Here is a 26,781-nt window from a genome sequence, read left to right as displayed (position 1 = left end):
AATATTTTTTGGTTACTCACCATAAGGGCTAATGTAAAAATGTTGTGTTTGGCCAAAAGCACAGTCTCATTTGACATAAGGAACTTCAGCAAATTTATCAAGGCTTAAAAAAAAACAACAAAAAAGACATCAACAAGCTATTCAAAGCATAATCAATAAAGTTAAATAAGAGCAATAAAAATCAACTAGCTCTACAGAAATCTAAATAGGGCTAGAATGAGTGAGTCACAACTACCAGGCACTTTTTAAAAGCAGGGAAGATGGGTATATTTGAAGAAAATACTGACCTTCCCATGCACATGTCTGCTTATCTGCCCATAGGTGATTTTTAAAAATCTTTTTACCACTTCTTAAATAGCTACTTTTAATTAAGCTCAGCAGTTCAACTATAAAACACATCTTAAGTGTTCTAAATTTATTCCTGCATGGTGATTTCCCCATCAAATTTGCACAATTTACAGGTCAAAATGAGGGTCCCCCGTCACCCTAGGCTGCTAGCATCTCATGTCACCAAGTTTCAACTGTGTACCTATTTCAAACATCATTACTAAGAGGGCCATTTTTAAATTCTAACTGGTCACCAGACGTGCCAGCTATATTGTAGAACTTACACTTGGGCTTTGGCTTGGGATGGGAAGAGAGCTCATGAAGAAAAAGAAAACAAGCCCTTAACTGTGCCCTCTATTCAAAAAGAAAGTGCAGCTCTGCTCTGTCCTTTCTCAACCACGACAACATGTACCAAAAAGGTCCTTTTCTGCCTGATAATCCTTAATGAGGACAGAGATTGCCAAAACCCAATCAATCTCAGTGAAGAGACTGCTGAGCACCTAGGTTAGCAGAGTAGCTTTAAAGACACTTTGCAAATAAATATTAAGCATAAAAGAAATTATCAACTTCCTTGTACTCTTTCACTGAGGACTGTGAAATGAATTCTGCTTCTGTGCCTATCATGACTTCTGGTCCTGTCTTAGCACCCCTATTTGATGGGAATCTATCAAGAAGATGTTCCTCATATGTAGGACCCACGGACATGAACTAAAGGAGGGGGAATGTGGGTGGGAGGGGGTGTGCAGGGCAGAGGGGAGTGAAGGGGGAAAATGGGACAACTGTAATAGCATAATCAATAAAATATATAATTTTAAAAAGGTGTTCAGCCCTGGCCAGTGTGGCTCAGTTGGATGGAGTATCATCTCATAGAACAAAGAGTCGTGGGTTTGATTCTGAGTCAGGGCGCATACTCAGGTTGTGGGTTTGATTGCATCACTGGTCGGGGCACGTATAGTCCATCAATGTTTCTCTGTTTCTGTCTTTCTCTCTCTTTCTAACTCCCTCTCTCTCTCCCCCCACCCCTGACTCTCTTTCAAAAAGCAATGAAAAAAATGTCCTCAGATGAGGATTTTTTTTAATTTAAAAGAAGAGGTTCAGCAGCTGAAAGCAATTGGTGGTTCTGTCTTCTCTCCCTCGACTCTCCTCACTTCCATAGACACAAAAAAAGGCTTGACCTCTCCTTTTCTAAGACCACATCTGCTCCTTTGCCAGCAAAGAAGTCAATTCCCGCATGTGGTTTGAGCTTTGTGTGAAGTCTACTACTCTTAGAGAAGAGACATGGGCTTTGATATGGAACAGCAGGGAATAACGAGTAGGAGTAAGATTCTCTGAACACTCGCTGCCTGCCACACAACACCCCTCACCCTCATCCTCTAAAAGCACAGTTACAGTAAAGAAGCAGCAGGCAAGGAAAAGTACAAGAGCCTGTCTACATTCTGTTTCTAAAGCCTGAACCTTCCCTTCAAACAGCAAAAGAGCCTTCCTAGGGATGAAAAGAGGTAGACATCCTCATTTATCAACTCTTCACCCCTGCCCCATCTCAAATTCTTGGAGGTTTCATAATGGAAAAGCAAATGAAAGGCAGCAGGGCCTTTTGATATGGTCTGTTAACAAGGGATCTGCTGGACTGGACCAAAGAGAAAGCTCGTGGGAGGCCTTTCTGGATCACACAGCCTGTTTAGCCCCTACCAGGCGTTGAGAGAATGAAGGGGACTAGCTTCACATAAAAAGGACTAGCAGAGCCAACACCTCTCCTGTTAATGAAGATCACTTTGCTGAGTTATTTAAGGGCTGTCCGCTCCACCCACTACCCAGGAACGCAGACAAGCCCTGTTGATGGATAGATCACCTGACATTCACACTCTATAAACTCACAGGAGAAAAGAGGAAAGCACACGTAGCACTCTGCAAAACAATTGGTAGACAGACAAAGCAGCGTTTACACAAATATAGCACACACAGCCCAAAGATGCAACCTCAGCAGTGGTTGTGCGGTAATTAAGGGACACCAAACCTGGAGAAAAGGCAATGGAAACAATGATTTATTGCCCCTCTGCAGGACAACAGTTAGTCTTGATCTCTGGGATTTAGAGTCAGAGATGACAAAGTGATAAATATTAGGGGAGGAAGACAGCAATTCTGGCACAATCCAAGAGGCGACCTGTGTCCCAACTGCAAGAGACATCAGCAGAGCACAACAGTAGTGAGCAGGTGGGTCTGGCACTGCACCACTGAAAGACAGTGCCAGCAACACCTGCATTCTGCCCTTGATAATTTAGGTCAGGCCTTCCATCTCCCCTCCAAAGAAAAGCCAAGGTTTTATCACCTGAAAGTAGCCATTCTCTAGCAGGGGTGTCCAACCTTTCGGCATTTCTGAGCCACAGTGGAAGAAGAGTTATCTCAGACCATTCTGATTTTGTGATTACAAGACATTGTGACACAAAATCACCAAAATATCTCATAATGTTTTAAGTAAATTTACGATTTTGTGTTGGACCACATTCATAGCCATCCAGGGCTGCACTCGGCCTGTGGGCCACAGGTTGGACTCCCCTGCAGGGGGAATTCACTAGGCAGCTAAAATGCACAAAGCAACCTTAAAATTGGCTGCCACAAGCCTCTGACATCAGGGATCACATTCCTCTCCAACAGAAAATGCCCAAAATATATCATGAAATGGTGCTTTTTTTCCTTCATCGTCCCCCAAGCTCTGTAGTCATTCTATCAACTGTTTGGTGTTCAATGCATCACTACATGCATTGTCTTCTATCCTCTGACCTAACGGGATGAAGCTGATTACAGATTTTTTAGAGCCAGAAAGGACCTTGGAGGCCATTTAATCCAATGCCCTTATTTTGAGATTAGAAAATACCCACAGCACCCCTCCAACACTCCAACTAGCTAGGGACTAAATTGGGACTAGAAACTGGTCTCCTTTTAGTGGTTTTTCCTACCATTCATTAAGGTAAGATTATACAAATAAAGGTGCCAGATGGAATTAAATGTTAAAGGGAAGGAACCTTGCCTATAAATGGTATGCTTAGACTTGCTGACGCTACCAACACTTCTCTGGACTCTGGTTCATAACTTTCCCCACCTACTGGCTGCTCCAGGTTATTTTTGTGAAATATCTGGTTCCTTTTTTTCTCTTAGTCCTCAGCTAGTTAGAGCACAAGTGTTTACTGCCTCATTCCTGCCTCTCTCTACTGCTCACTTTCAAAGCCTAAAGATTCCAAATAGCTTTTCTCAACATAAACCACCTCAACAGGCCCTCTATAGATACTCTCATCTCTCTCCTTTAAATCTCACCTCTCACACACCTCTCTCCATTTGTTTCTGCTTTCTCTCCTAGTATCTTTAAAAAAAAAAAACAACAGGGGTTAAAACATTCAGCCCCCAAGATGGAGGTGTAGGTAGATACACTTTACTTCCTCACACAACCAAAAAAAGGATAACCACTAATTTAAAAACAAAAAACAACTAGGACTGCTAGAAAATCAAACTGTATGGAAGTCCAACAACCAAGGAGTTAAAGAAGAAACATTCATCCAGACCAGTAGGAGGGGTGGAGACGAACAGCTGGGCAGAAAGGACGTGGGGCAAGGCAGCAGCTGGTGGTCCCACATTCGAGTGCCAAGGAACAACTGGGGAGAGAGATAGACTGTGCAACCCAGGGTTCTAGTGCAGGGAAAGAAAGCCTCAAAACATCTGGCTGTAAGAACCTGTGGGGGTTGAAGCAGTGGGAGAAACTTCCAGTCTCATAGGAGAGTCCACTGGAGTGGCCAGCAAGGTCCTAGAACATACACTAGCCCAGGCACCAGGGAAACAGCACCAGAAGGGCCCAATATGCTTGTGGGTAGCAGGAGAAGTGACTGAAAGTTCGGCAAGAGCTGAGCAAGCAGCATTGTTCCCTCTTAACCCCCCCACCCCACCCCATACAGCACCACAACACAGTGACAGGTTTGCCTCTCCCTGGTCAATACCAAAGGCTCTGCCCCTTACAATGTTTAACAGGTGTGCTGAGACAAGGAAATATGGCCCAAATGAAAGAACAGATCAGAACTCCAGAAAAAGAGCTAAGCTATAAGGAGATAGCCAACCTATCTGATGCAGAGTTCAAAACACTGGTAATCAGTATGCTCACAGAATTGATTGAGTACAGCCATAAAGGAAGAAGTTAAAACTATGCCAAGTAGAATAAATAAAAACCAACAGTGAAGGGAAGGAGACCAGAACTCAAAGCAATGATTTTGACCAGAAGGAAGAAATAAACATTCAACCAGAACAGAGTGAAGAAACAAGAATTCAAAAAAATGAGGAGAGGCTTAGGAACCTCCAGGACAACTTTATACTTTCCAACATCCAAATCATAGGGGTGCCAGAAAGAGAAAAGAACAAGAAAATGAAAACTTATTTTAATAATGAAGAAAAACTTCCCCAATCTGACAAAGGAAATAGACATACAAGTCCAGGACGCTCAGAGAATCCTAAACAAGTTGGACCCAAAGAGGAACACACCAAGACACATCATAACTAAATGACCCAAGATAAGGAGAGAATCTTAAAAGTAGCAAGAGGAAAGGAGAGAGTTACCTACAAAAGAGTTCCCATAAGGCTATCAGCTAATTTCGCAAAAAAAATTTTACAAGTAAGAAGGGGCTAAAAAGAAGTATTCAAAGTCATGAAAAGCAAGGACCTACATCCAAGATTTCTCTATCCAGCAAAGCTATCATTTAGAATGGAAGGGCAGATAACGTGCTTCCCAGATACTGTAAAGTTAAAGGAGTTCATCATCACCAAGCCCTTATATGAAGTGCTAAAGGGACTTATCTAAGAAAAAGAAAGTCAAAACAAACTCACAACTATCAACAACTAAACCTAAAACAAACTAAGCAAACAACTAGAACAGGAACAGAATCAAAGAAATGGGGATCACATGGAAGGTTATCAATGAGGAGGAAGTGGGGGAGAATGAGGAAGAAGGTACAGGGAGTAAGAAACATAATTGGTAGGTAGAAAATAGACAGAGGGAGGTTAAGAACAGTATAGGAAATGGTGAAGCCAAAGAACTTACTAAGGTGGGGACTAATGCTGGAGGGAAGGCGGGTACAGGGCAGAGGGGGATAAAAGGGAGAAAAAAATGGAATAACTGTGATAGCATAAGCAATAAAACGTACTTTGAAAAATGTAAAAAAAACCCACAAAACCTTTCAGCTCCATCTGCCTCCCAGAAAGAGGAGAAGTGCTAGAGATCGAGTTTAATCGCCAATGGTAAATGATTTAACCAATTATACCTATGTTATAAAGTCTCCATTAAAACAAAACAGGGTTCAGAGAGCTGCTGGGTTGGTGAACACATTTACATACAAGGAGGGTGATGCACCCCAACTCCTTGGAAACTGAAGCTCCTGAGATCTCAACACTTCAAGACCTTGCCTTATTACCTCTTTATCTGGCTGTTCCTCTGTATCCTTTATAATATTGCTTATAACAAACTTGTAAACATAAAAAGAAAACAGCATATTAACTATCAACTAAAACTTATTTTCCTCACTCAGGTTACTGCCTTCAAAATTATATATTACACATGGGATGTGACTGGATCTGGATTTTACAGAGAGCCAAGATACCCCTCTCTTTATGCAAAATCTGAACTGAAACAAAAAAGTGGGAATAAACAATTAATAGCCAGGCTCACTGACAGTTATTATGTTATAGAGCTCGACATAGATTTAACTGCAGGCCAGAAAAGAGAAAAGGCCCATGTCAGGGGCAGGTTCAAGGACTGTAGAGAACTGGCACTAAGGATCTCAGTGCCAACACACAAGTAGAGCAGAGCTCATGCTGGCTGGCTCCTGGTTCCCCAGTCTGCACACAAACACATTTTTAGAAAACTGCCCTTGATCCACTTGTCCGCTTTGTGCCATCTGGGCACATTACCAACCAAACTATTCCAAAGAGCCCCGGAAGTGGTAGTACACAGAGAAAAGAGTTAAGATAACTATAATAGATAAGGAGTTGGCTGTATAAACATAGCACTGTTAATTAGTCATATGCTTCTAAGAGTTTGGTATTAAGTACTATACATGTAGCCATTATAAACAGAATGGAGCAAGATGCACTTTTTTCTTTTTAATTTAAGCTTTTGATTTACTGTTTCAAATTTTTAAATAACCATTTTAAAAAGGAAGCAGGGGAGAAGAGGCTAACACAAACTCCTCCTCACTAAAGACTTGGCCCCTAGTCTAAGATATTTCCAAAGAAGAATAGCCAACGTTACAGAAACTCAATGCTGCGTAAACAGGTTTGTCCATTAGGTGAACTATGACTGCTCATTCCCACAAACCAGAATGGCACGGCTTATTGCAGGGAGTATGTTTTTGGATGAGGACTAGCTTGGTGAGCAAGACTTTCTAGGCCTTAGTAGACAATTTTCGTTGGCCCTCATCCTCCATAGTCCTAGGAGCAGGCTGCCCCAAAACACCAATACCAGAGAGACATATCAAACAGAGGAATGCATCATATCTCCCTGCTGAGTGACAACAACTACAAGTTAATACTTGTGCCAGAAGCTAAGTATTACAAACCTTCCTCTTTTCTACTGCCCCCTACCTGATATCTTGAGACACTTAACTACAGAAATCACCTCCCCCAAATTGCATTCAGCTCTTTTCTATGGGAGAAACACAATGATCACCAATAGCAAGTGAGGTAACATTTATTAGGTGCCTGCTAGGTGCTAGGCATTATGCAAAGCACTTAAAGTACATTATTCTCACTGAATTATCTTAACTATCCAATGAAGTAGATATTAATGGTCTCAATTTACAGGTGACCAAATTGAAATTCAGGAAGGTTCTATAAGTTACTCAAAGCCACATAGCCAGTTGGAGCTAAACTGACACTTGCAGTTTGGGAAGAAGGAAAAATTTTGGAAATGGAAGGTGGAGATGGTTACACACCAATAGGAGTTACTTAATGCTACTAAACTGTAGACGTAAAAATTTTATGTTAAAAAAAAAAGAGATCAGCCCTGGCTGGTGTAGCTCAGTGCATGGAGCGCAGGCCTGTGAACCAGAGGATCGCGGTTCAATTCCCAGTCAGGACACATGCCTGGGTTGCAGACCAGTTCCCTGCAGGCCAACTCCCAGCAGGGGACGCTCTAAAGGCAACCATACATTGATGTTTCTCTCCCTCCCTCCTTCCCCTCTAAAGGTAAATAAATAAATAAAATCTTTAAAAAAAAAGAGAGATCAATGTTTTCCTTTCCACAAACACTACCATGATCCCCACAAACATTCCATCCCAACTTTTTTTAAATATATATTTTATTGATTATACCATTACAGTTGTTCTATTCCCCTCCTTCATTCCCCTCCACCCTGCACACCCCCTCCCCCACCATTCCTCCCTTTAGTTTATGACGTGTCTCAAGTTCTTTAGATTCTATATTTCCCCTACTATTCTTGCCCTCCCCCTATCTATTTTTTACCTACCATCTATGCTACTTATTTTCTGTATCTTCTCCCCCCTTCTCCTCCTCCCACTCCCCTGTTGCTAACCCTCCATGTGTTCTTCATTTCTATGGTTCTGCTCCTGATCTAGCTGTCCTCTTAGTTTGCTTTTGTTTTAGGTGTGGTTGTTAATAACTGTGAGTTTGCTGTCCTTTCACTGTTCATATTTTTCATCTTCTTTTTCTTATATAAGTCCCTTTAGCATTTCATATAATAAGGGCTTGGTGATGATGAACTCCTTGAACTTGACCTTATCTGAGAAGCACTTTATCTGTCCTTCCATTCTAAATGAAAGTTTTGCTGGATAAAGCAATCTTGGCTGTAGGTCTTTGGATTTCATGACTTGGAATACTTCTTTCCAGCCCCTTCTTGCCTGTAAGGTCTCTTTTGAGAAATCCGCTGACAGTCTGATGGGAACTCCTTTGTAGGTGACTGTCCCCTTATCTCTTGCTGCTTCTAGGATTCTCTCCTTCATTTTAATCTTGGCTAATGTAATTATGATGTGCCTTGGTGTGTTCCTTCTTGGGTCCAACTTCTTTGGGACTCTCTGAGCTTCCTGGATTTCCTGGAAGTCTATTTCCTTTGCCAGACTGGGGAAGTTCTCCTTTATTATTTGTTCAAATAAGTTTTCCACTCGTGGCTGTTTCTTTTCCCATTCTGGTACCCCTATAATTTGGATGTTGGAACGTTTAAAGATGTCCTGGAGGTTCCTAAGCCTCTCCTCATTTTTTTGAATTCTTATAACTTCATTTTTTCCTGTTTGGCCACTTCTTTCTTCCTTCTGGTCCACCCCCTTGATTCGAGCCCCAGTTTCCTTTCCATTACTATTGGTTTCCTGTGCATTTCCCTTCATTCCAATTAGTTTAGCCTTCATATGTTCCTCTAATATGTGGGTAAAATCAACCAGTTCTGTGAGCATCCTGATCACCAGTATTTTGATCTGTGCATCTGAGAGGTTCGCTATTTCTCGGTCACTTAGAGTTATCGGCTCTGGGGCTTTGAGTTCTTCTTGAGCCATATTTTGGACTGTTCGTGCCTGTTACATATGAGGAGCAGAGCCCTAGGTGTTCACCAGGGTGGGGCAACTCGGTCGCTGGGTTGTGACCCTGTATGTGGGGGTGGGGCCAAAGGAAAGCAATGGTGGGCCCCCTCTGCTGCCTCCCGCCACCACCTGGGGTCTCACAGTCTGTCCCACTGCGTGCGAATGTGCGACCATGGTCAGCCCGCCACTGGGTTCGCCCACTGGGGCCTGTGCAGTCCGTCTCACTGCTCACTCCTCTGCTGGTTTATCTGTGCGCGAATGTGTGACCACAGCCAGCCTGCCACCCCAAGTCCTCCCTGGGTCAACCCGATGCGGAGCTGCCTGGGCGCCTGGGGTCGGGGGATCTTTCTTGCCTGTCCCCACCCCGCTGCTGGCTCTGCCCCTCTTACTGGTCCAGTTGAACGGTTCATTGTTATTGGACTTCCGTATAGTTCAATTTTCTGTTCTTTGGCTGCGTCTTTGTTCTCCAAACCTTTGTTGTGTTCAAACTTGGTTGTGGGAGAAGGCACAGTGTTTCCACCTATGCCTCCATCTTGGCGGAAGTCCCCAACTTTCTATAACTTCAGTGTAACTGATTATCAGCTGACATTTACATCATGGTACACAGTTCTAAGTATCGGGCCAAGCATACAAAGGTGTCTCCTCTTTCACAGAGCAAGGAGAGGAGCCGAGTATACTCACTTAACAGACAGCTGTGAACTTTTGGGCAGGAATGCAAATTCAAAATGAACCCTAAGCAGCACTCAAGACAACCCTATGGCAGTCTTCAGAATAATCATCCAAGTTCACAAAGCCACCAATGCAATGATGCATTACCAATATTCTAGGAAATCACTGGGGATCTGGGTTTGACTCCTAATCTTTGCTATCTCTACTAAATGAGGCTCCAGATACCTGGCTCCAAATTCTTAGTGAAAAATAAAGAAGATATATCAGTGCAATATTAGAGGTACTGTATTACACATTCAATGTGTTTAAGTTACAGGGCAGTAGGTGCTCCATACACACAGGTTCTTCATTGGATGGTCTTTTCCACCAGGCACTTTGAAAACTTAGTTGCTGGGCTCTTTTTCAAGAACTACAAATTGACTGCACTTGCTGCCTCTTTTGACTCTGTACTAGAGGCAACTTAGCTTTGGACCAAGCTCTTTTCCTTAGGAGCCCTGTGCATAAAGTATGGTAGTAGTATACAACAGTTCTGACTTGAGTGTGGATGGATACAGGTGAAATAAAGGATAGTGTACAGGTTCTGGGAAGCTGAGCCAGAAACAGGTACCTTGATGGTTCCTAGAGTCCCAAGTGAATTCCCGGAGATGAGAGACAACCAATCTATTTTTCAAAGGAGAAGAGCTCAGTAACATCATCTGAGAATCCTGCCAGCTTACACAGGCCCCCTCACCCTACAAGGAACCTCGTTTGCCGAAGTGCTCCTAGCATTTACATACCCCCACATAATAAAGCCTTTCCCAGATTTTTTCTATCTTGTTTTGAATTCAAGGGAAGAGAAAGAAGGCTGCAGCAAATTGTGTTGCCATGTAGGAGAGTAGAATGAATAATGAATATGGGAATTTACCCAGGACTAAAACCTGTCCCCCACATTGAGGTAAACCAGGTGCATGGAGGAACAAGCCAACCACGGAAATCACAATTAAGTGGTACCTCAGACGCCTGCCTCACAGAAGCAGAGGGGAGGTTTAATTACAAACCCAAATGAATGACATTTAAATAAGATTAAAAACAGGAAGGAGACAGAGAACCTCCAGCAGAGCACAAATAAATGTCTCAGAAGAATCAGGCCAGAGAGAGCTGCCTGTTTCAACAGCTTTTACATGCTATGAAGAGAAAGAGATACAAAGCAAAGACAAGACTCTGCCAGGCCCTATTTTGTGGCCTGGCACGGAGCTAGAATGAGATGCCACAGATCCCAAATCAAAACCCGCTCATTAGGAAAAATGGATAAATAATTTCACAGTGACTGAGAGGAGAGAAATACTAACATCTCACTTGCTTAGGAGAAAGCCAGAGGAACTCAAAGGACAGACTAGAAATAGCACTAGTGTAACAAGCCAATGCCTCCAAAACCCCAGAGGCATATAAACTCTAGCCAATTCTAGCATCTCTGGCTAAAATCGCCAATTACTCAGGGACATTGCCAGTAATCAGTAGGCTCACTGTCAATCAGCAAAGTGGCACAGGAAGGACTAAGACACCAGCACCTATCAGTAGAATAATTTAAAAATACCCTAGGTGGCTTCTCAGAATATAGGCATCTGTCTGGCTCCAAACCCAAGCACCTCACTAAAACAGGCCAATGAATCAAACAAGAGAATGAAATGGCTTAGTTCGCCAGCTATGAACCTTTCCAGGTGAAGACTGCACAAAAGAATCCATCCAGTGGGAGGATTCTGGGAAGACAGAAAAGTAGGAAGCACTAGGACTTTCTCTCCCCACCTAGACCATAATTGTTCTGGCAGAATCTGTCTGATTCACCGTTCTGGAACTCTGGACTCTGATGAAGATTTGCAGCTTCCAAAAGAGTTGGATAGTATATTTTGGTTAATTTCAGTCAATTTCAGTTCTTGGCACAGTACAGCTACCCATCCCCTACCCTCAGCCATGTGGCAAACCTGTGTACTTGTTCTTGGAACAGCTTACACAGAGCTTGTGGAAGCTAGGGTGGGCAAAAACGACCCTGTCCTCCTAATACTGGGGATCTGTGCTCAGGTGCTAACTGCTGCTTCTGATGCTAGGGGTGCAAAGAGATGGGCAACCACTGTTTTGCACCTCCTCCATTGTTGCAAGCACTTCCCCCTCCAGAGAAGTGACTTAAGGAGACTTAAAGGGCCAGTACTCCTTGTCCCCCACCCACGACCTTCATTTTTCACTTTCCCCCTTTAGAAAACCAGACATTAAAGATTAGGACATTCAAAAACAACTGCACATACAAGGAAAGTCAGAAAGTGACAGTGCATGCCCAAGAAAAGGCTCAGAAGAGACCTGAGAAGACATTAAGTTTATAGCTCCAGTTGATGCTCAGCACAGCCTAAAACAATCAAAAAACAAAAAACAGCCCCGGCTAGTGTGCCTAGGTGGACTGAGTGCTGGCCTGCAAACCAGAGGTCACCAGTTCAATTTCCCATTGAGGCGCACGCCTGGGTTGCAGGCCAGGTCCTCAGTGGGGGGCACACAAGAAGCAACCACACATTGATGTTTCTCCCCTTCTCTTTCTCCCTCCCTTCCCCTCTCTCTAAAAATAAATAAATAAAACCTGTAAACAAAAACAGAAACAGTAACGAGCCCTGACTGGTGTGGCTCAGTTGGCTCAGCGTCTTTCCGCAAAGCGAAAAGCTGCTAGTTCCATTTCCAGTCAGGGTACATACAAGAGGCAACAGACTGTTTCTTTCACATATCGTGTTTCTCCCCCTCTCTTTCTCACATTTTTCCCTTCTCTAAAAATAAATAAATAAAATCTTTTTAAAAATTAAAAACAAAAACAATAACTAAACCAGCAAACTCTGAGAAAGGGGCAGGATCTGATTTCTTGAAACTTGAGGACATTGTTAATTGAAGTAAGCCTCACAAGAAAGACGAATACCGTATGGTTCCACTTACATGGCATACTTAGAAAGCAGACTCTGGTGGTTGCCAGGGGCTGAGGGAAGGAGGGACTGGAGAATTACTGTTTAATAGATACAGAGTTTAGGTTTTACAAGATGAAAAAAGTTATGGGAAAAGATGGTGGTGATGGCTGCACAACAATGCGAATATATTTAATGCCATTTAATTGTATACTTAACAAATGGCTAAAATAGTAAATTTTATGTCCTGCGTATTTTACCATAAGAAAAAAGAAAGGTCAGTACATCCATAGGCTGAACTGTCTTAAGGGCTTTACACACCTCCAGATGAACTGGAAGAAAAAGAAAACCCTTTCGTTAAATGGAAATTAGGTTTTGTCTCACCATTTTCCTTGTTGAAGTGCACCTGCTCAAAGGGAAATCATGGGTCTCAACGACCTCCAACTCCCCACTTACTTGGAACACTGCAATCCTTACAGTTACTACCCACCCTGTTCTTCTTCATGAAAATGAGCTTTTACGTGAAAGTACATGGAACTTAGACTCCAGGAAATGCAGGATCCCATACACCTCATTCCTATGTGGCTGCCTCTAAATAAGCACGCTCAGAGGCCTTCTTCTATACCACCTGCTTATTTTTTCCAACATTGCCCAACTAAGAGATAGCAAAAATCACTTTTTAAAAATATTTTATTTATTTATCTTTAGAGAGGAAGGGAAGGAGAGAAGGAGAGAAATATCAATGTATGGTTGCCTCTCGTGAGTCCCCTGCTGGGAACTGGCCTGCAACCCAGGCATGTGCCCTGACTGGGAATCAAACCGAGATCGTGTGGTTCACAGGCCCACGCTCAATCCACTGAGCTACACCAGCCAGGGCCAAAATCACTCTTTAAAAAATCTAATAGTCAATGAGGCCATGTATCTGATACAGATCCAAAAACTTTACTTTCTGCCAGAATGAATGAAAACCAGTAACAGACCTGTCCTGCTCACACATATCCAGAGAATGAAGATACCGAGGAAACTCAATGGTAGGCTCCTTTGGAACCAGGACAAGCACAGCAACAAAAGCATAGCCATTCCTCCCTCTGTCTCTCTAAGTTGATGAGATGCTAACAGGCCTCTGGATAGGAAATGACTTCATGTGCAGAGAAAAGAACAGAGACTGCTCACTCTTAGGGGTTTTTAGGTGGGAATCTTTTTCGCCCTCTAACAGGTTAAACCTGTTAGAAATTCTTAATCTTTTGCTTCTGCCAAGTTTCTGAGATGAGAAAAAGATTCAAAATAGTGTAAACTCTGGATTTAGCCAAATGTGGTGAATTGAAGGGGAAAAAAATAGTTTCCCAGCATTCTTTTTCAGTCCTGGGCTTTCTACACTGCTGTACAGAATCTTTCATTACAAAATTATGGAAACAGAGAAATACCTTCTAGTGCCCTATATTAAGAACACTTCAACTTTGAGAAGAACTGATTATCCACAGAAGATAAAAGTCCCCATCTCTGTACCTGCCAACTAGAGCAACCTTAATTAGGTATGTCAAGCCTAGCATATGTCTTGTAACATATTCCCCTAAATCTGAGAAAACTGGGGGGAAAGAGGAAAAACAATTTAAAAAGTAACTTAAAAAACAAACAGCAACAGTAGCTGCCAAAATTCTTCTTCCCATATACTCTGGTTGTTTACTGCTGTGTTCTTTCTCACCTGGACACCCCCTCTAAAACTGAAAGAAGCAATAACGTAGTTATATAAGATGTCACTATTGGAGGAAGCTGGGTAAAGGACACGAAAATTCTCTGTACTATTTTTGCAACTTCCTGTGAGTCTATAATTAAATCGATATAAAGTTTAAGAAAGAAACTAAACTAAAAGAAGCAGACACTTCAAAGTTCAAAGGACAGTTTCCAAAACCAGGAGCGGCTACCAAACAGTCAGAGCTATACCTGTTCCTGAGTAGATATACTGCCAGATGAATCTACGGCTCAGGTCATTCTTCCTCTTGAAAATGTTCAGTCCCGTATGACAATACTTACACTACAACCAGCTTCCAAAGAAAGGCTCTCGATTTCCAGTCTCACAGTATACCTGAACCATGACGTCAGTCATAGGCTTCTGCCAGTGATGGGAGAGCTAGCTGGATCCAAAAAGCTGTGGCACTCTCTGTGTTTTCCATTTTCCCAGTAAGTATCTGAAAGGTCAGGCAATGTGCAATTTCTCTCTTTTTCACAAAGCTGTGAATGCTTCAGATGCTCTTTAGCACAGTGGAGCCGAACAGATTGTTTTGGGGCTTTAGGGGCCTTTCTTCCTGCAGGGAGGCGAATGTTGCCTAGTGATCTGCGTCTGAGCAAAGGAGTCAGGAGCTCTAAGTTCTAATCATGACTCTGTTTAGTGTCTGGTTCCAGGATCCTTAGCAAGCACTTACACTTCTAGGCCTCTGCTCCCTTGCCCAACAAACGGTGACAAAAATAATGACTTATCACACAGGGATGTAGCAGAGTGAGAGGGTAAAAAGGACTGCAATCCATAAATAAATGTCAAATATTAAAACGCCAGTATAAATCTGCCTTTATATTGACCCACATTTTTAGACTACGGAAAGCTATGTTATTAAAATGCAGGCTGCCTCCCCAATGCCCCTTCTGCCTGAAGTAGAAGTAAAATAAGCTGACTCCATGAAGTTCTGTTCAAAGATTTCCCTCTCTAACAACTATATGCTTCTCCCTAAACATTTTACTCATTCTTTCATTAATGGCTTAGAAAACATTACTTTCCATTTTTACTTGGTTAAAAGCAATCGACGTATCTATAGGTAAGGAAGAAAGAGACAAAAAGAGATAGAGAGTAATTACCCACCACTCCCTTTCACATCAATAACTCAAATTAAAGGTGATGAAGTCACCCTGTCCAGATAGTTCAGTTGGTTAGAGCAGTGTCCCAATACGCCAAGACTGTGGGTTCGATGCCTGGTCAGGGACATACGAGAATCAACCAGTGAAATGCATCAACAAATCAATGTTTCTCTCTCTCTCTCTCCCCGCCCTTCCTCTTTCTCTCTAATATCAATAAATTTTTTTTAAGGTGATGAAGTTAGTGCAACAGAAACATGACAACGGACATCCTACTGGGTTCTATTATTATGGTTGGTGGTGTTGTTTTGAGGCCCAAACACAACATCGTGCTGCTTTAGGAGAATGCTGATTCATCACTAATGGAAATTCTACATATCTATTTATTTACTCTTTCAAATGTTCTCTGAGCCCCTATCATAAGCCAAGTGGTGTACTGGGGATCAAACAACAATTAAAACACAAACCCTGCCCTCTGGGAACTTTTCTGAGAGGATATATATTTAAACAAAACATAGTACAGGCATACGCAAACATAGCAAAACAATGTGACAGGCTGAAACAGAAGCTCATGTGCTATGGAAAGACACAGGAAATAAAAGCATAGTGACCAAGACAGGAGATTGCTAAGATGAAATTCCCAGGAAGAATGAATTATGATCAGTAAATACAGGAAAAAATATTTAACAAGCTCTGATTGGTGTGGTTCAGTGTATTAAGTGCTGGCCTGTGAGCCAAAGGGTCACGGGTTCAATTCCCAGTCAGGGCACATGCCTGGGTTGTGAGCCAGGTTCCCCATGGGGGCATGTGAGAGGCAAACACACATTGATGTTTCTCTCCCTCTCTTTCTCTCTCCCTTCCCCTCTCTCTAAAAATAAATAAATAAAATCTTTTTAAAATATTTTTTTATAAAGTAATTATTTTTAAAAATATTTATTTATTTATCTTTAGAGGGGAAGAGAAGGAGAGAGGAAGAGAAACATCAATGTATGGTTGCTTCTCGTGCATCCCCTGCTGGGAACTGGCCCCTGCTAGGAACTGGCCTGCAACCCAGGCATGTGCCCTGACTGGGAATGGAACCGCAATCGTCTGGTTCGCAGGCCTGGATTCAATCCACTGAGCTACACCAGCCAGGGCTAAAATCTTTTAAAAATATTTAACAAAATACTAAATTGTTTCAAACATGTTCTGTGAAAAAAGAATTAATTGGGAGTCCACTGAACCTAAAATTAAGATAGGAGTTCTTAACATGGAATCATGAAGGGGCACTCAGAGGGTCCATGAACTTCCTAAAATTACATAAAATTCCCTCTGAAATTATAATATGAATGTGCACATAGACATTTTTCTGGACACAAAAATCATACCTTTCATTATATTCTCAAAGGTAAAAAAGCAATTTTACTAGAATCTTATCCTGAAACCCATTTTTCTATCTGTATGAGAGGAGAGTTTTAAGACCTAACCTTTTGCTCTACTCAAAATAGGTGATCTGGGGAGCCTAGAGGTCAGAGAGGGGCTTCTGAACTTTCCCTAACTTGGTGAAAAATAGCAATTGCTGAAAAGAGGGCACCGAGAGTCCCTTCCATATTCTAGCTGCAGTTAGCCTAAATATATTTCCCCACACACTCAGATACCATGGTGACAGGCATCATATAAATAGACGGTGGCAGCAGGGAGTAGGTCAGGGCTTGTATAAAACCAACATATCAAGCAGAATTAAATCCCCAATTAACACAGCTGGATTCTCTTTGTCCATTAGAAAAAGCCTGTGAATTCTATATAAGAATTTACATAGGGCCCTGGCTAATATGGCTCTGCTGCTTGGAGCATCATCCCACAGCCAAAGAGTTGTAGGTTCAATTCCCAGTCAGGACACGTGCCTGCATTGCAGGTTCCATCCCCGATCTGGGTGAGTGTGATCTCTGGTCCAGGGATGAATGGGAGACAGCCAATCAAGGCTTATCTCTTGCACAGATGTTTTTCTCTCTCTCTAAAGACAATGAAAAGATGTCCTCAAGAGAGGATTAAAAAAAAAAGAATTTACATAGGGACCTTTGGCTACCTCCCCCATAACAAAAAGCTACTGTAGTCAACAGCATAGAAATATAACTAAAAAATCACCACCCAAAGTGCTTTGATTCTAACCACCCACATTCCCAATGACAAAAGCTTCTGGACCCTAGCCAACTGCTTCCTAGATACCCAAGGACTTCTGTTCGTCCGAGCTAACAATACATATGCCTTAGCAGTCTCATTTATAAATAAAATTCAATTAAAGTTTGTAGTACATGTATGGGCAAGCATCTGCACATGTAAGCATATTTGCCATTACGAGTTTCACACACCTCCCTCCAATCCCTAAGTCTAGAAGGCAAAGGAAGAGTGAAAACATGGGCACACCATCATATGAGGGGTGGCACCAGCCAACGAGTGGGTGGATCCACCAAAGCCACATTTATATTCACTGATTGAAATATTACACATTATTATGGGCTGATACATCACACATAGTGTAGTATTTTGCAGCTTTCCTTAACACCTGCTCTGGATCTCACTGCATACACCATGTACGAACACATGGAGCCAGGGTTCCAAAAGGGCTCATCCAGTCTATATAGGAAAGGGAGCTAACCTCACCTGGCAGAGAGCTCTAGCACAAACACCTACACCTTAGGAGCAAGGAGTCATCCAGGGTCTCACTAGTAACACTCATCCATATCTCCCGTCAACCTATCAAGGGCCTTAGAATGCCAATCAGTCAGTTCTGAAATACCACATAATTACTGTACAAACAGAGCTGACATCACAGAAAGTACTCAAAGAGATAAAGTCAACTGACCAACACAGAACGGTCTCCTGCCCCATAATTTCCTAGCCAGAATGGGCAAATGTTAAGAGTCAGAAAAGAAATATAAAATAAAATTTTTAAATTTCTTTAAAAGATAATTGTCTCTTTAAACAAAACGATAGCAATGCATTGTGGGATTTACAACCTATGCAAAAGTAAAATGTATGACAACAATAGCACAAAGGACAGGATACCAGGCGCAGGTAGGAGGGCAATGAGAAGCCCAGGGCCCTAGGGAGACAGGCGGAGTGAATGGCAGAAGGTAATGTAGAAAGGCAATAGAATACAGCAAGAGAACAACAGATGATGAGAATGGGAGAAAAGCCAGAGAAATCCCAGAAGCCAGAAATGGGAGAGCTAGGATGGAAAAGAAAGAAAATAGAATAAAAGAAAATAAAACCAGAAAGGAATCAAAAGCAAGCAGAAACAACTATCACCACCAATTCTTCGGTACTGCAATGTGTGACTTCATTCCAGCTATATACATGAACCATTTGTACTTGTAAGTCCTACAACTGTACCAGCATCCACAGATTTGCACCATTTTTGTGTTTCTCTCTAATCCTAAATTTTTAGAGCCTAATAATCACATAACTAGCTATACACAGGCAACCGCAGCAATCCTTTATGTTAAAAAGAATTGTTCTACTCTGGCTGGTGTGGTTTTCAGTTAGTTGGAGCATTGTTCCATAACTGGAAGGCTGCTGGTTTGAATCCCAGTCAAGGCACATGCCTAGGTTGCTGGTTTGATCCCCAGTCAGCATGCATGCAAAAGGCAACCAATTGATGTTTCTTTTTTTCTCTCTCTCTCCCCCTCTCCCCATCCCTTGAATAAAAATAAAATTTTAAAAAACCTTAAAAATTTTATTCCTACCAAAGAAATTCTAACTTCAGTCACTTCCACCTCTTGATCTCTCTTTAGTTCTTCTGACATTTCCTGTCTGAAACTCTCACACAATCTCTTTTATAAAATACGAAAATGCCACTATTGTCACTTAGTGTTATTTTCCTATCCCCCCTTCACCATCTAGGCAGCAACTGCAAAGATCTTGCTAATCCATTAATTAAAGATCTCTACTTCCCATTATGGAGGACTAAATTTAGAAAGCCAAATTGGGTTGGAAGGAAACTACATGTCACAACAAGTGAGAAAAATTCCAAGGAAGGGGGTGGGGTTACTGGCCCTTTTCTTTAAAGGCCTCTGACACCTCCCTCTTCTGAGAACACAGGACGCTCTCCCACACATGGGGCGACCATTCATCACTATAATTATCTGGAGAAGACTTTATTGTACCATCAGGTCATGAAAGCCACAGGACCTATCAGCAAGTGAATGCCTCAGGGAACATGTCTCTCTTCTGCTTTACTGTAAGCTCCAATTAAATTGCACCAAAGAAAGGGGTGGCAAGCCAGCATTAATTGCACCCTTAGAGAAGAGCCACTTCCTGCCTACAGGGACAGCAGTGCCTTTACTGGGCTACCAAAAGGATACAAAGACTAAAGTAAACACTGTAATTTGCTGTTTTTGTCTCTGGCACAGGGGGAGTGGTACAATTGACACTGTCTGTAAACAGTAATAATGCCAGATGTAACACAAAGAACAGGATTCCCCCATCTCTCCGCCCCCTCCACACCCCCTCTCCCTATGACATTCCTCCTGAGATTACTCATCTTGAAGAAACACACAGAAGCCTCCCAACAGTCCATATGCTGCTACCAAATGGAATCGAGGAAGAATCCAAGTTTGTACTGACTCCTCTCTCTTACTCATAAGATACATTGGAACTCAAGAAATATTCAATTGTTTCTAACAGCTGACAAAAAATAGAGGGAAGAGAGGGAATATGAGAGAAAATATGGAAGAGATATGTGATATGCCCAGGTCTGGAGCAGACAAGGTTAAAATAATAAAACATATATAAATGAAAACAAAAGTACCCTTAACAAACTAAAAAGTTTTTTTTTAATTCATGTTATGCCCAAGCCTAAGCACTCATAAAAGATATAGGAAAAGAGAATGAATTAAAAAGGGAAAGTTACCTGACCAGAGTTCCCGCCAGGTGTAATGCAGGCGCACTCTACACTTCTTCTGGTAGCAAAGTAGCTTATGTACTACCTGAATGCAGCGTCTGTAACAGAGAGAAGTAAAAACTGGGGTAGGCCTAAAAATATGGTGCAACTTACCCTTTCTTTAGTGAGGCAGCTTTGCTAAGGCCACTAAAGATGCTGAATATGAATCCATATACATGCAAAAGAAAAGAACTTCTACCAGCAGCCTTCCATTGGCTAAATATCTCCTCCAACACATACTGCTTGTGCTGATTCCCCTTATCAGGAGGAAAAGGGGGCTATAACCACACATAGACCAGCAGTCAATTAGACACTACAGACACCATTCCCTTGAGTACCTTTCTTTGGAAGAAGAATGGACCAGAATTAGATTATGCTATTCAAAGTTACAAACACAGGGCAAAATCACATGAACAGACCTATGTCATAAATCTATTTAAATTTGTTTTTAATTTCAATTAAAATTTAAATATTTTAAAATAATTTGTAATTGACTTTTTAAATTTACACTAAAAGTTAAATTCAAAATTCAGTTCTTCAGTTGCACTAACCACATATCAAATAGCCCCATATGGCGAGGGGCTACCATACTGGACAGCATAGACACAGAACTTTTCTATCATCACAAAAACCCCTATTGGACAGTGCTGTTCTAGATCACAGAAACATTCAACAGTATTCACATCCCAACAACATATGTTTTGACGGTATTTCTGAATAAGCAGTCAGTAGTCTGAGATGGAAAACATTAAACACTATAAACCTAACAAAAAAATGTTTTTTCATGTCTGACTGGGGGAGGGTTTTGACAGCTTAAAAAGTCATAGATGAAGGTACAAAATACTAATGAAATTTACTTCCTAAAACTGATAATTTCATTTGATGAAAAAAATCATGATGACTAAAATTAAAAGCCAAACTATTTGGGAAATTACACTTGCAGCAAACAACATGAAAGGATTACTATGTTTTATATATATATATATATATATATATATATAACTATGTTTTCTATAAAAAATATATATTTATATATAATGTGTATTTTTATATGTGTGATACTTCATATAAAAATAAATATATATATTTATATATATATTATTTATTTATTTATTCAAATTGATCAAGAAAACATAATAATACCCCTACTAAGAAAGATGGACAAAGAAAATGGACAATGAATTCACCCACCCCCACACAAGAGGCAAAATATGATAAGTTAACATTTTTCTGCAATGTTTAAATTCGTTTAAAACAACATTCTATCTTTGCATATCAAATTAATATAGATTTTAATGCTGACAAAGGTACAGCAAAACAGCTACTTGTACATTATTAGAGAAAGCATAATTGGTATAGAGCCTTTTTAGGAGGAAGTTTGGCAGTCTCTATCGATAGTCTTAATAATGCACCCTTTGTCCCACTTATACCACTCCAGAGAATTTAGTCATAAGCCGGAGAGCAAAAGAAAAAAAACCTTTATGCAAAAATATGTTCATGCTCATCATCTTATTGAAAACAACTTTCGAAAGAATGTCCAATGCTGAAAGAACAGAAAGTAAACCACTGCACATATTATATACTAAATTACAACCTTCCAAAACTTGTATGTTGTAAGCCCTAACTCCCAATGTGACCGTATTTGGGTATAAGGCCTTAAAGAAGGTATTTAAAGTTAATGAACAAAGGAGTGCATATATTCTTTCAAATTAGTGTTTGGGGATTCTTAGGATTTGTTTCCAGAAGTGGGATAACTGGGTCAAAAGGCAGTTGATTTTTAATTTTTTTAAAGATTTTATTTATTTATCTTTAGAGGGGAAGGGAAGGAGAGAGAGAAAGAAACATCAATGTATGGTTGCCTCTCATGCAACCCCTGCTGGGAACTGGCCTGCAACCCAGGCATGTGCCCTGACTGGGAATCAAACTGCGATCTTTTGGTTCACAGGCCTGCGCTCAATCCACTGAGCTACACCAGCCAGGGAGATTTTTAATTTTTGAGGAAAATTAAAATCATACTAAGCATCATCTTTTTTTTTAATTAAAAATTTAATTTTTGAGGAAACTTCATACTGTTTTCCAGCTGCACCAGACTGCATTCCCACCAACAGTGCACTAGGGTTCCCTTTTCTCCACATCCCTGACAGCACTTATTTTTTGATTTATTGATGACAGTTATTCCGGCAGATATAATGTGATACTTCATTGTGGTTTTAATTTGCATCTCTCTGATGATTAGTAACATTGAGCATTTTCTCATATGCCTACTGACCACCTGTATGTCCTCTTTGGAGAAGTTAGACACTTCAGGTCCTTCGCCCATTTTCTTTTACTGATCTGAGAGACAGAGAGAGAACCACTGATTGGTTGTTCCACTTACTCACGCACTCATTAGCTGACTCATGTACGTGCCCTGACCAGGGAGTACGCTGCTCTGACCAACTGAGCTACCTGGGCAGGACCTTCATCCATTTATTCATTGGATTGTTTGTCTTCCTGGTGTTGAGTCATATAGGCTATTTATATATTTTGGAAATTATCCCCTTATCAGATGTAACAGTGGCAAATATGTTCTCGAATACAGTGAGTTTCCTTTTCTTTTTGTTGGTGGTTTCTTTTGCTGTGCAAAAGCTTTTTAATTTGATGTAGTCCCATTGGTTTGTTTTTTCCTTTGTTTCCCTTGCCCTAAGACATAGATCAGCGTAAATTTTGCTATGAGAGATGTCTGAGACTTCACTGCCTGTATTTTCTTCTAAAATTTTTATGGTTTCAGGTCTACATTTAAGTCTTCAATCCATTTTGAGTTTTCCCTTGTGTATAATTTAAGTTGGTGGCCTGGTTTCATTTTTTGCATGTACCTGTCCAATTTTCCCAATACCATTTTGGACAGCATAGATATAGACCTTTTCTATTGTCATAAAAAATTCTATTGGACAGTGCTGTTCTAGATCACAAAAATATTCAACAGTATCCACATCCCAACAACACAAGTGGTGATAAGGGGTTTGGGGGGAGAGGTAAAAGAGGGTATGGGAGGATAAATGGTAATAGGATAAGTGCAATAAAAATAAATAAAAATTTGAGCCCTGGCTGGTGTGGCTCAGTGGCTTGAGCACGGGCCTGTGAACCACATGGTCGCAGTTCAATTCCCAGTCGGGGCACATGTCTGGGTTGTGGGCCAGGTCCCAGCAGGGGACTCACGAGAGGCAACCATACATTGATATTTCTCTCCTTCTCTCCTTCCCTTCCTCTCTAAATGAATAAATAAAATCTTTAAAATAAATAAATAAAAATTTTAAAGAAGAATTCTCTCCTCCAAATTTGTATTTATTAAAGAAACTGTCTTTACTCCATTGTATGCTCTTGCTCTCTGTCAAATATTCATTGACCATAAGGCATGGGTTTATTTCTGGGCTCTCTACTCTGTTCTATTGATCTATATGCCTGTTCTTATGCCAATACCAGGCTATTTTGATTACAATGGCCTTGTAGTACAGTCTGATATCAGGTATGTGATACCGTCAACTTTGTGCTTCCTTCCCAAGATTGCTGAGGCTATTAAGGGTTGTTTTTGGTTCCACATAAATTTGTGGAATACCTGTTCTACGCCTGTGAAATATGCCATTGGTATTTTAATAGGAATTGTGTTAAATCTATAGATTCCTTTGGGTAGTATGAACATTTTTAATGATCTTAATTCTTCCAGTTCATGAACATGCTATATATTTCCACTTATTTCTATCTTCCTCAATTTCTTTCTTCAATGTCATATAGTTATCTGAGTACTGATGTTTCACCTCCTTGGTTAAATTTATTCCTATATACCTTTTCGTTGTTGCTGTTGCAATAGAAATGGGACTGTTCTCTTAATTTCTCTTTCTGATAGTTCATTATTGGTATACAAAAATGCCACTGATTTCTGAATACTAATTTTGTACCTTGCTACTTCACTGAATTTATTTATTAGACCTTGTAGTTTCTTAGTGGAGGACCACATGTTAGGACAAAGTAAGTCCTAACAAATTCAAGAAGATTGAAATTATACTAAGCATCTTCTCAGATCACAATGGTATGAAACTAAAAATCAACTACAATAAAAAAACTGAAAAACTACTTCGGCCAGTGTGGTTCAGTTGGCTGGGCATCATCCTGTGAACTGAGAGGTCACTGGATCAATGCCCAGTCAGGGAGCAGACAGAAGGCAACAATAGATGTTTCTCTCATGCATCGATGTTTTTCGCCCTTTCTCCCTCCCCTCCCCTATCTCTAAAAATCAAAAATTAAAATTTATAAAAACTGAAAAACATTCAAACACATGGAGGCTAAACAGATGTTATTAAACACTGAATGAGATCAAGGAAGAAATCAAAAATTACCTAGAAACAAATGAAAATGAACACACAACAACCCAAAACTTATGGGACACAGTGAAAGCAGTCCTGAGACAGAAGTTCATAGCATTACAATCATACCTCAAGAAGCAAGAAAAATTTCAAGTAAATAATCTAATCCTATACCTAAAAGAACTAGAAAAACAAAAATGAGCAAAGCCCAGATTAGGTAGATGGAAGGAAGTAATAAAGGTCAGGATTGGGGGGCAGAGGGATCAAGCAAAGAAGATGAAGAAAAAAAGAGAAAGAACTCATGGGCATGTACAACAGTGTGGTGATTGTGGGGCTGGGAAGAGGTAGAAGAGGGTATGGAGGGTAAATGGTAATGGAAAAAATACAATAAAAATAAATTTTTAAAAAATAATTATCTCCCTAAAATTTGTATTTAAAAATAAATAAATGTCAGAGCAGAAATAAATGACAGACTAAAAAATGAAACCAAAGGATGGTTCTTTAAAAGGATAAACAAGATTGACTAATCTTTAACTAGACTCATCAAGAAAAAAAGAGAGAAGATACAAATAAATAAAATTGGAAATGAAAGAAAAATAACAACTGACTCCACAGAAATACCAGAGATTGCAAGAAAATACCATATGCCAACAAACTGGACAACCTGGGCAAAATGGGTACATTTCTAGAAACATACAAACTTCCAAAATTGAATCAGGGAAAATCAAAAAACCTGAATAAATCAATTACAACTAATTAAATTAAAGAAGTAATAAAAAAAACTCCCAGCAAATAAGAGTCCTGGACTAGATGGCTTCACAGGCAAATTTTACCAGACATTCAAAGAAAAATGAACACATATCCTTCTCAAACCACTCCAAATATTTCAAGAGAAGGGAAGACTCCTAAGTTCATTTTAGGTGACCAGCATTATCCTAATTCAAAACCAGATAAACATACTACAAAGAAAGAAATTTACAGGCCAATATCCCTGATGAATGTAGATGCCAAAATCCTCAACAAAATATTAGCTAAGCAGATCCAGCAATATATTAAAGAGATCGTATACCATGATCAAGTGGGATTTATTCCAGGAATGCAAGGTTGGTACAATATTCACAAATCAATAAACATGATACATCATGTACAAAAATGAAAGATAAAAATCACATGATCATATCAATAGATGCAGAAAAAGTATCTGATAAAATTCAGCACCCATTAATGGCTAAAAAAAAAAAAAACCTATTAGCAAAGTGGAAATAGAAGGATCATACCTCAATATAGTAATGGTATATATGACAAACCTATAGCAAACATGATAATCAATGAGTAAAAACTAAAAGCATTTCCCTCAAGGTCAGGAACCAGACAGGATTTCTGCTTCCACCACTCTTATTCAATATAGAACTTGAAGTACTAGCCATAGCAATCAGATAAGAAGAAATAAAAAGCATCCAAAATGCAAAGGAGGAAGTTAAGCTGTCATTTTTCACAGGTGACATGATATTGTACATAGAAAAGCCTAAAAACTCCAATGAATAAAGTTAATTTTGATGTCAACAGTATTTGGGTTTTTGGGGTGGTAGAATTATAAATGAATAATTCTTTCTCTTTTTCTATTTCTCCCAAAATTTCAACAACTATATTTTACCTTTACAGCTAAAAAACCACCATTCAAAGCAAATTCAGGGACTTCCGCCAAGATGGAGGCATAGGTGGAAACACTGTGCCTTCTCCCACAACCAAGTTTGAATACAACAAAGGTTTAGTAAACAAAGACGCAGCCAAAGAACAGAAAAGTGAACTATACGGAAGTCTGACAACAAAGAACCGTTCAATCAGACAGTAAGAGGGGCAGAGCCAGGAGCGGAGGAGGGTCAAGCAGGAAGGATCCTCCAACCCCAGGCGCCCAGGCAGCCTGGCCAGATCCCAGGCCTAGGGTAGCAACAGACATATCCAATGAGGGTAAAAGGCGGCAGGCTGACCACTGTCACACATTTGCACGCAGTGAGACAGACCGCGCAGGCCCCAGAGGTGGGAAGCAGCAGAGGGGACCACCATTGACCCCACACCCACATACAGTGTCACAACCCAGTGACTGAGTTGCCCCACCCTGGTGAACACCTAGGGCTCCACCCCTCATATGTAACAGGCACGAACAGTCCAAAATATGGCTCAAGAACTCAAAGTCCCAGAGCCGGTAACTCTAAGC

The 26,781-nt window shown here is 40.6% G+C and overlaps 1 protein-coding gene across 4 annotated transcripts in view; it reads right to left on the bottom strand.

Annotated features, from left to right (window-relative positions):
• The window catches only part of ARMH3 (armadillo like helical domain containing 3), a 186,606-nt gene that overhangs the window by 99,734 nt on the left and 60,091 nt on the right, over positions 1-26,781 (bottom strand). For all 4 annotated transcript variants that reach the window (XR_005069111.1, XM_037064084.1, XM_037064085.1 and 1 more), the window contains exons 20-21: positions 20,197-20,285; positions 21-103 (exon numbers count right to left, since the gene is read on the bottom strand). Coding sequence is in view for 3 of the 4 variants with exons in the window: in XM_037064084.1 (XP_036919979.1) it covers positions 21-103; positions 20,197-20,285 (172 nt within the window). In the remaining variant the exon portion in view is untranslated. The remainder of the gene's footprint in view (positions 1-20; positions 104-20,196; positions 20,286-26,781) is intronic.

The sequence above is a fragment of the Sturnira hondurensis genome, unplaced genomic scaffold, assembly GCF_014824575.4.
Source record: "Sturnira hondurensis isolate 20B ecotype Veracruz unplaced genomic scaffold, ASM1482457v3 Scaffold0014854, whole genome shotgun sequence".
Lineage (NCBI taxonomy): Eukaryota > Metazoa > Chordata > Mammalia > Chiroptera > Phyllostomidae > Sturnira > Sturnira hondurensis.
This window is presented reverse-complemented; position numbering and strand designations above follow the sequence as displayed.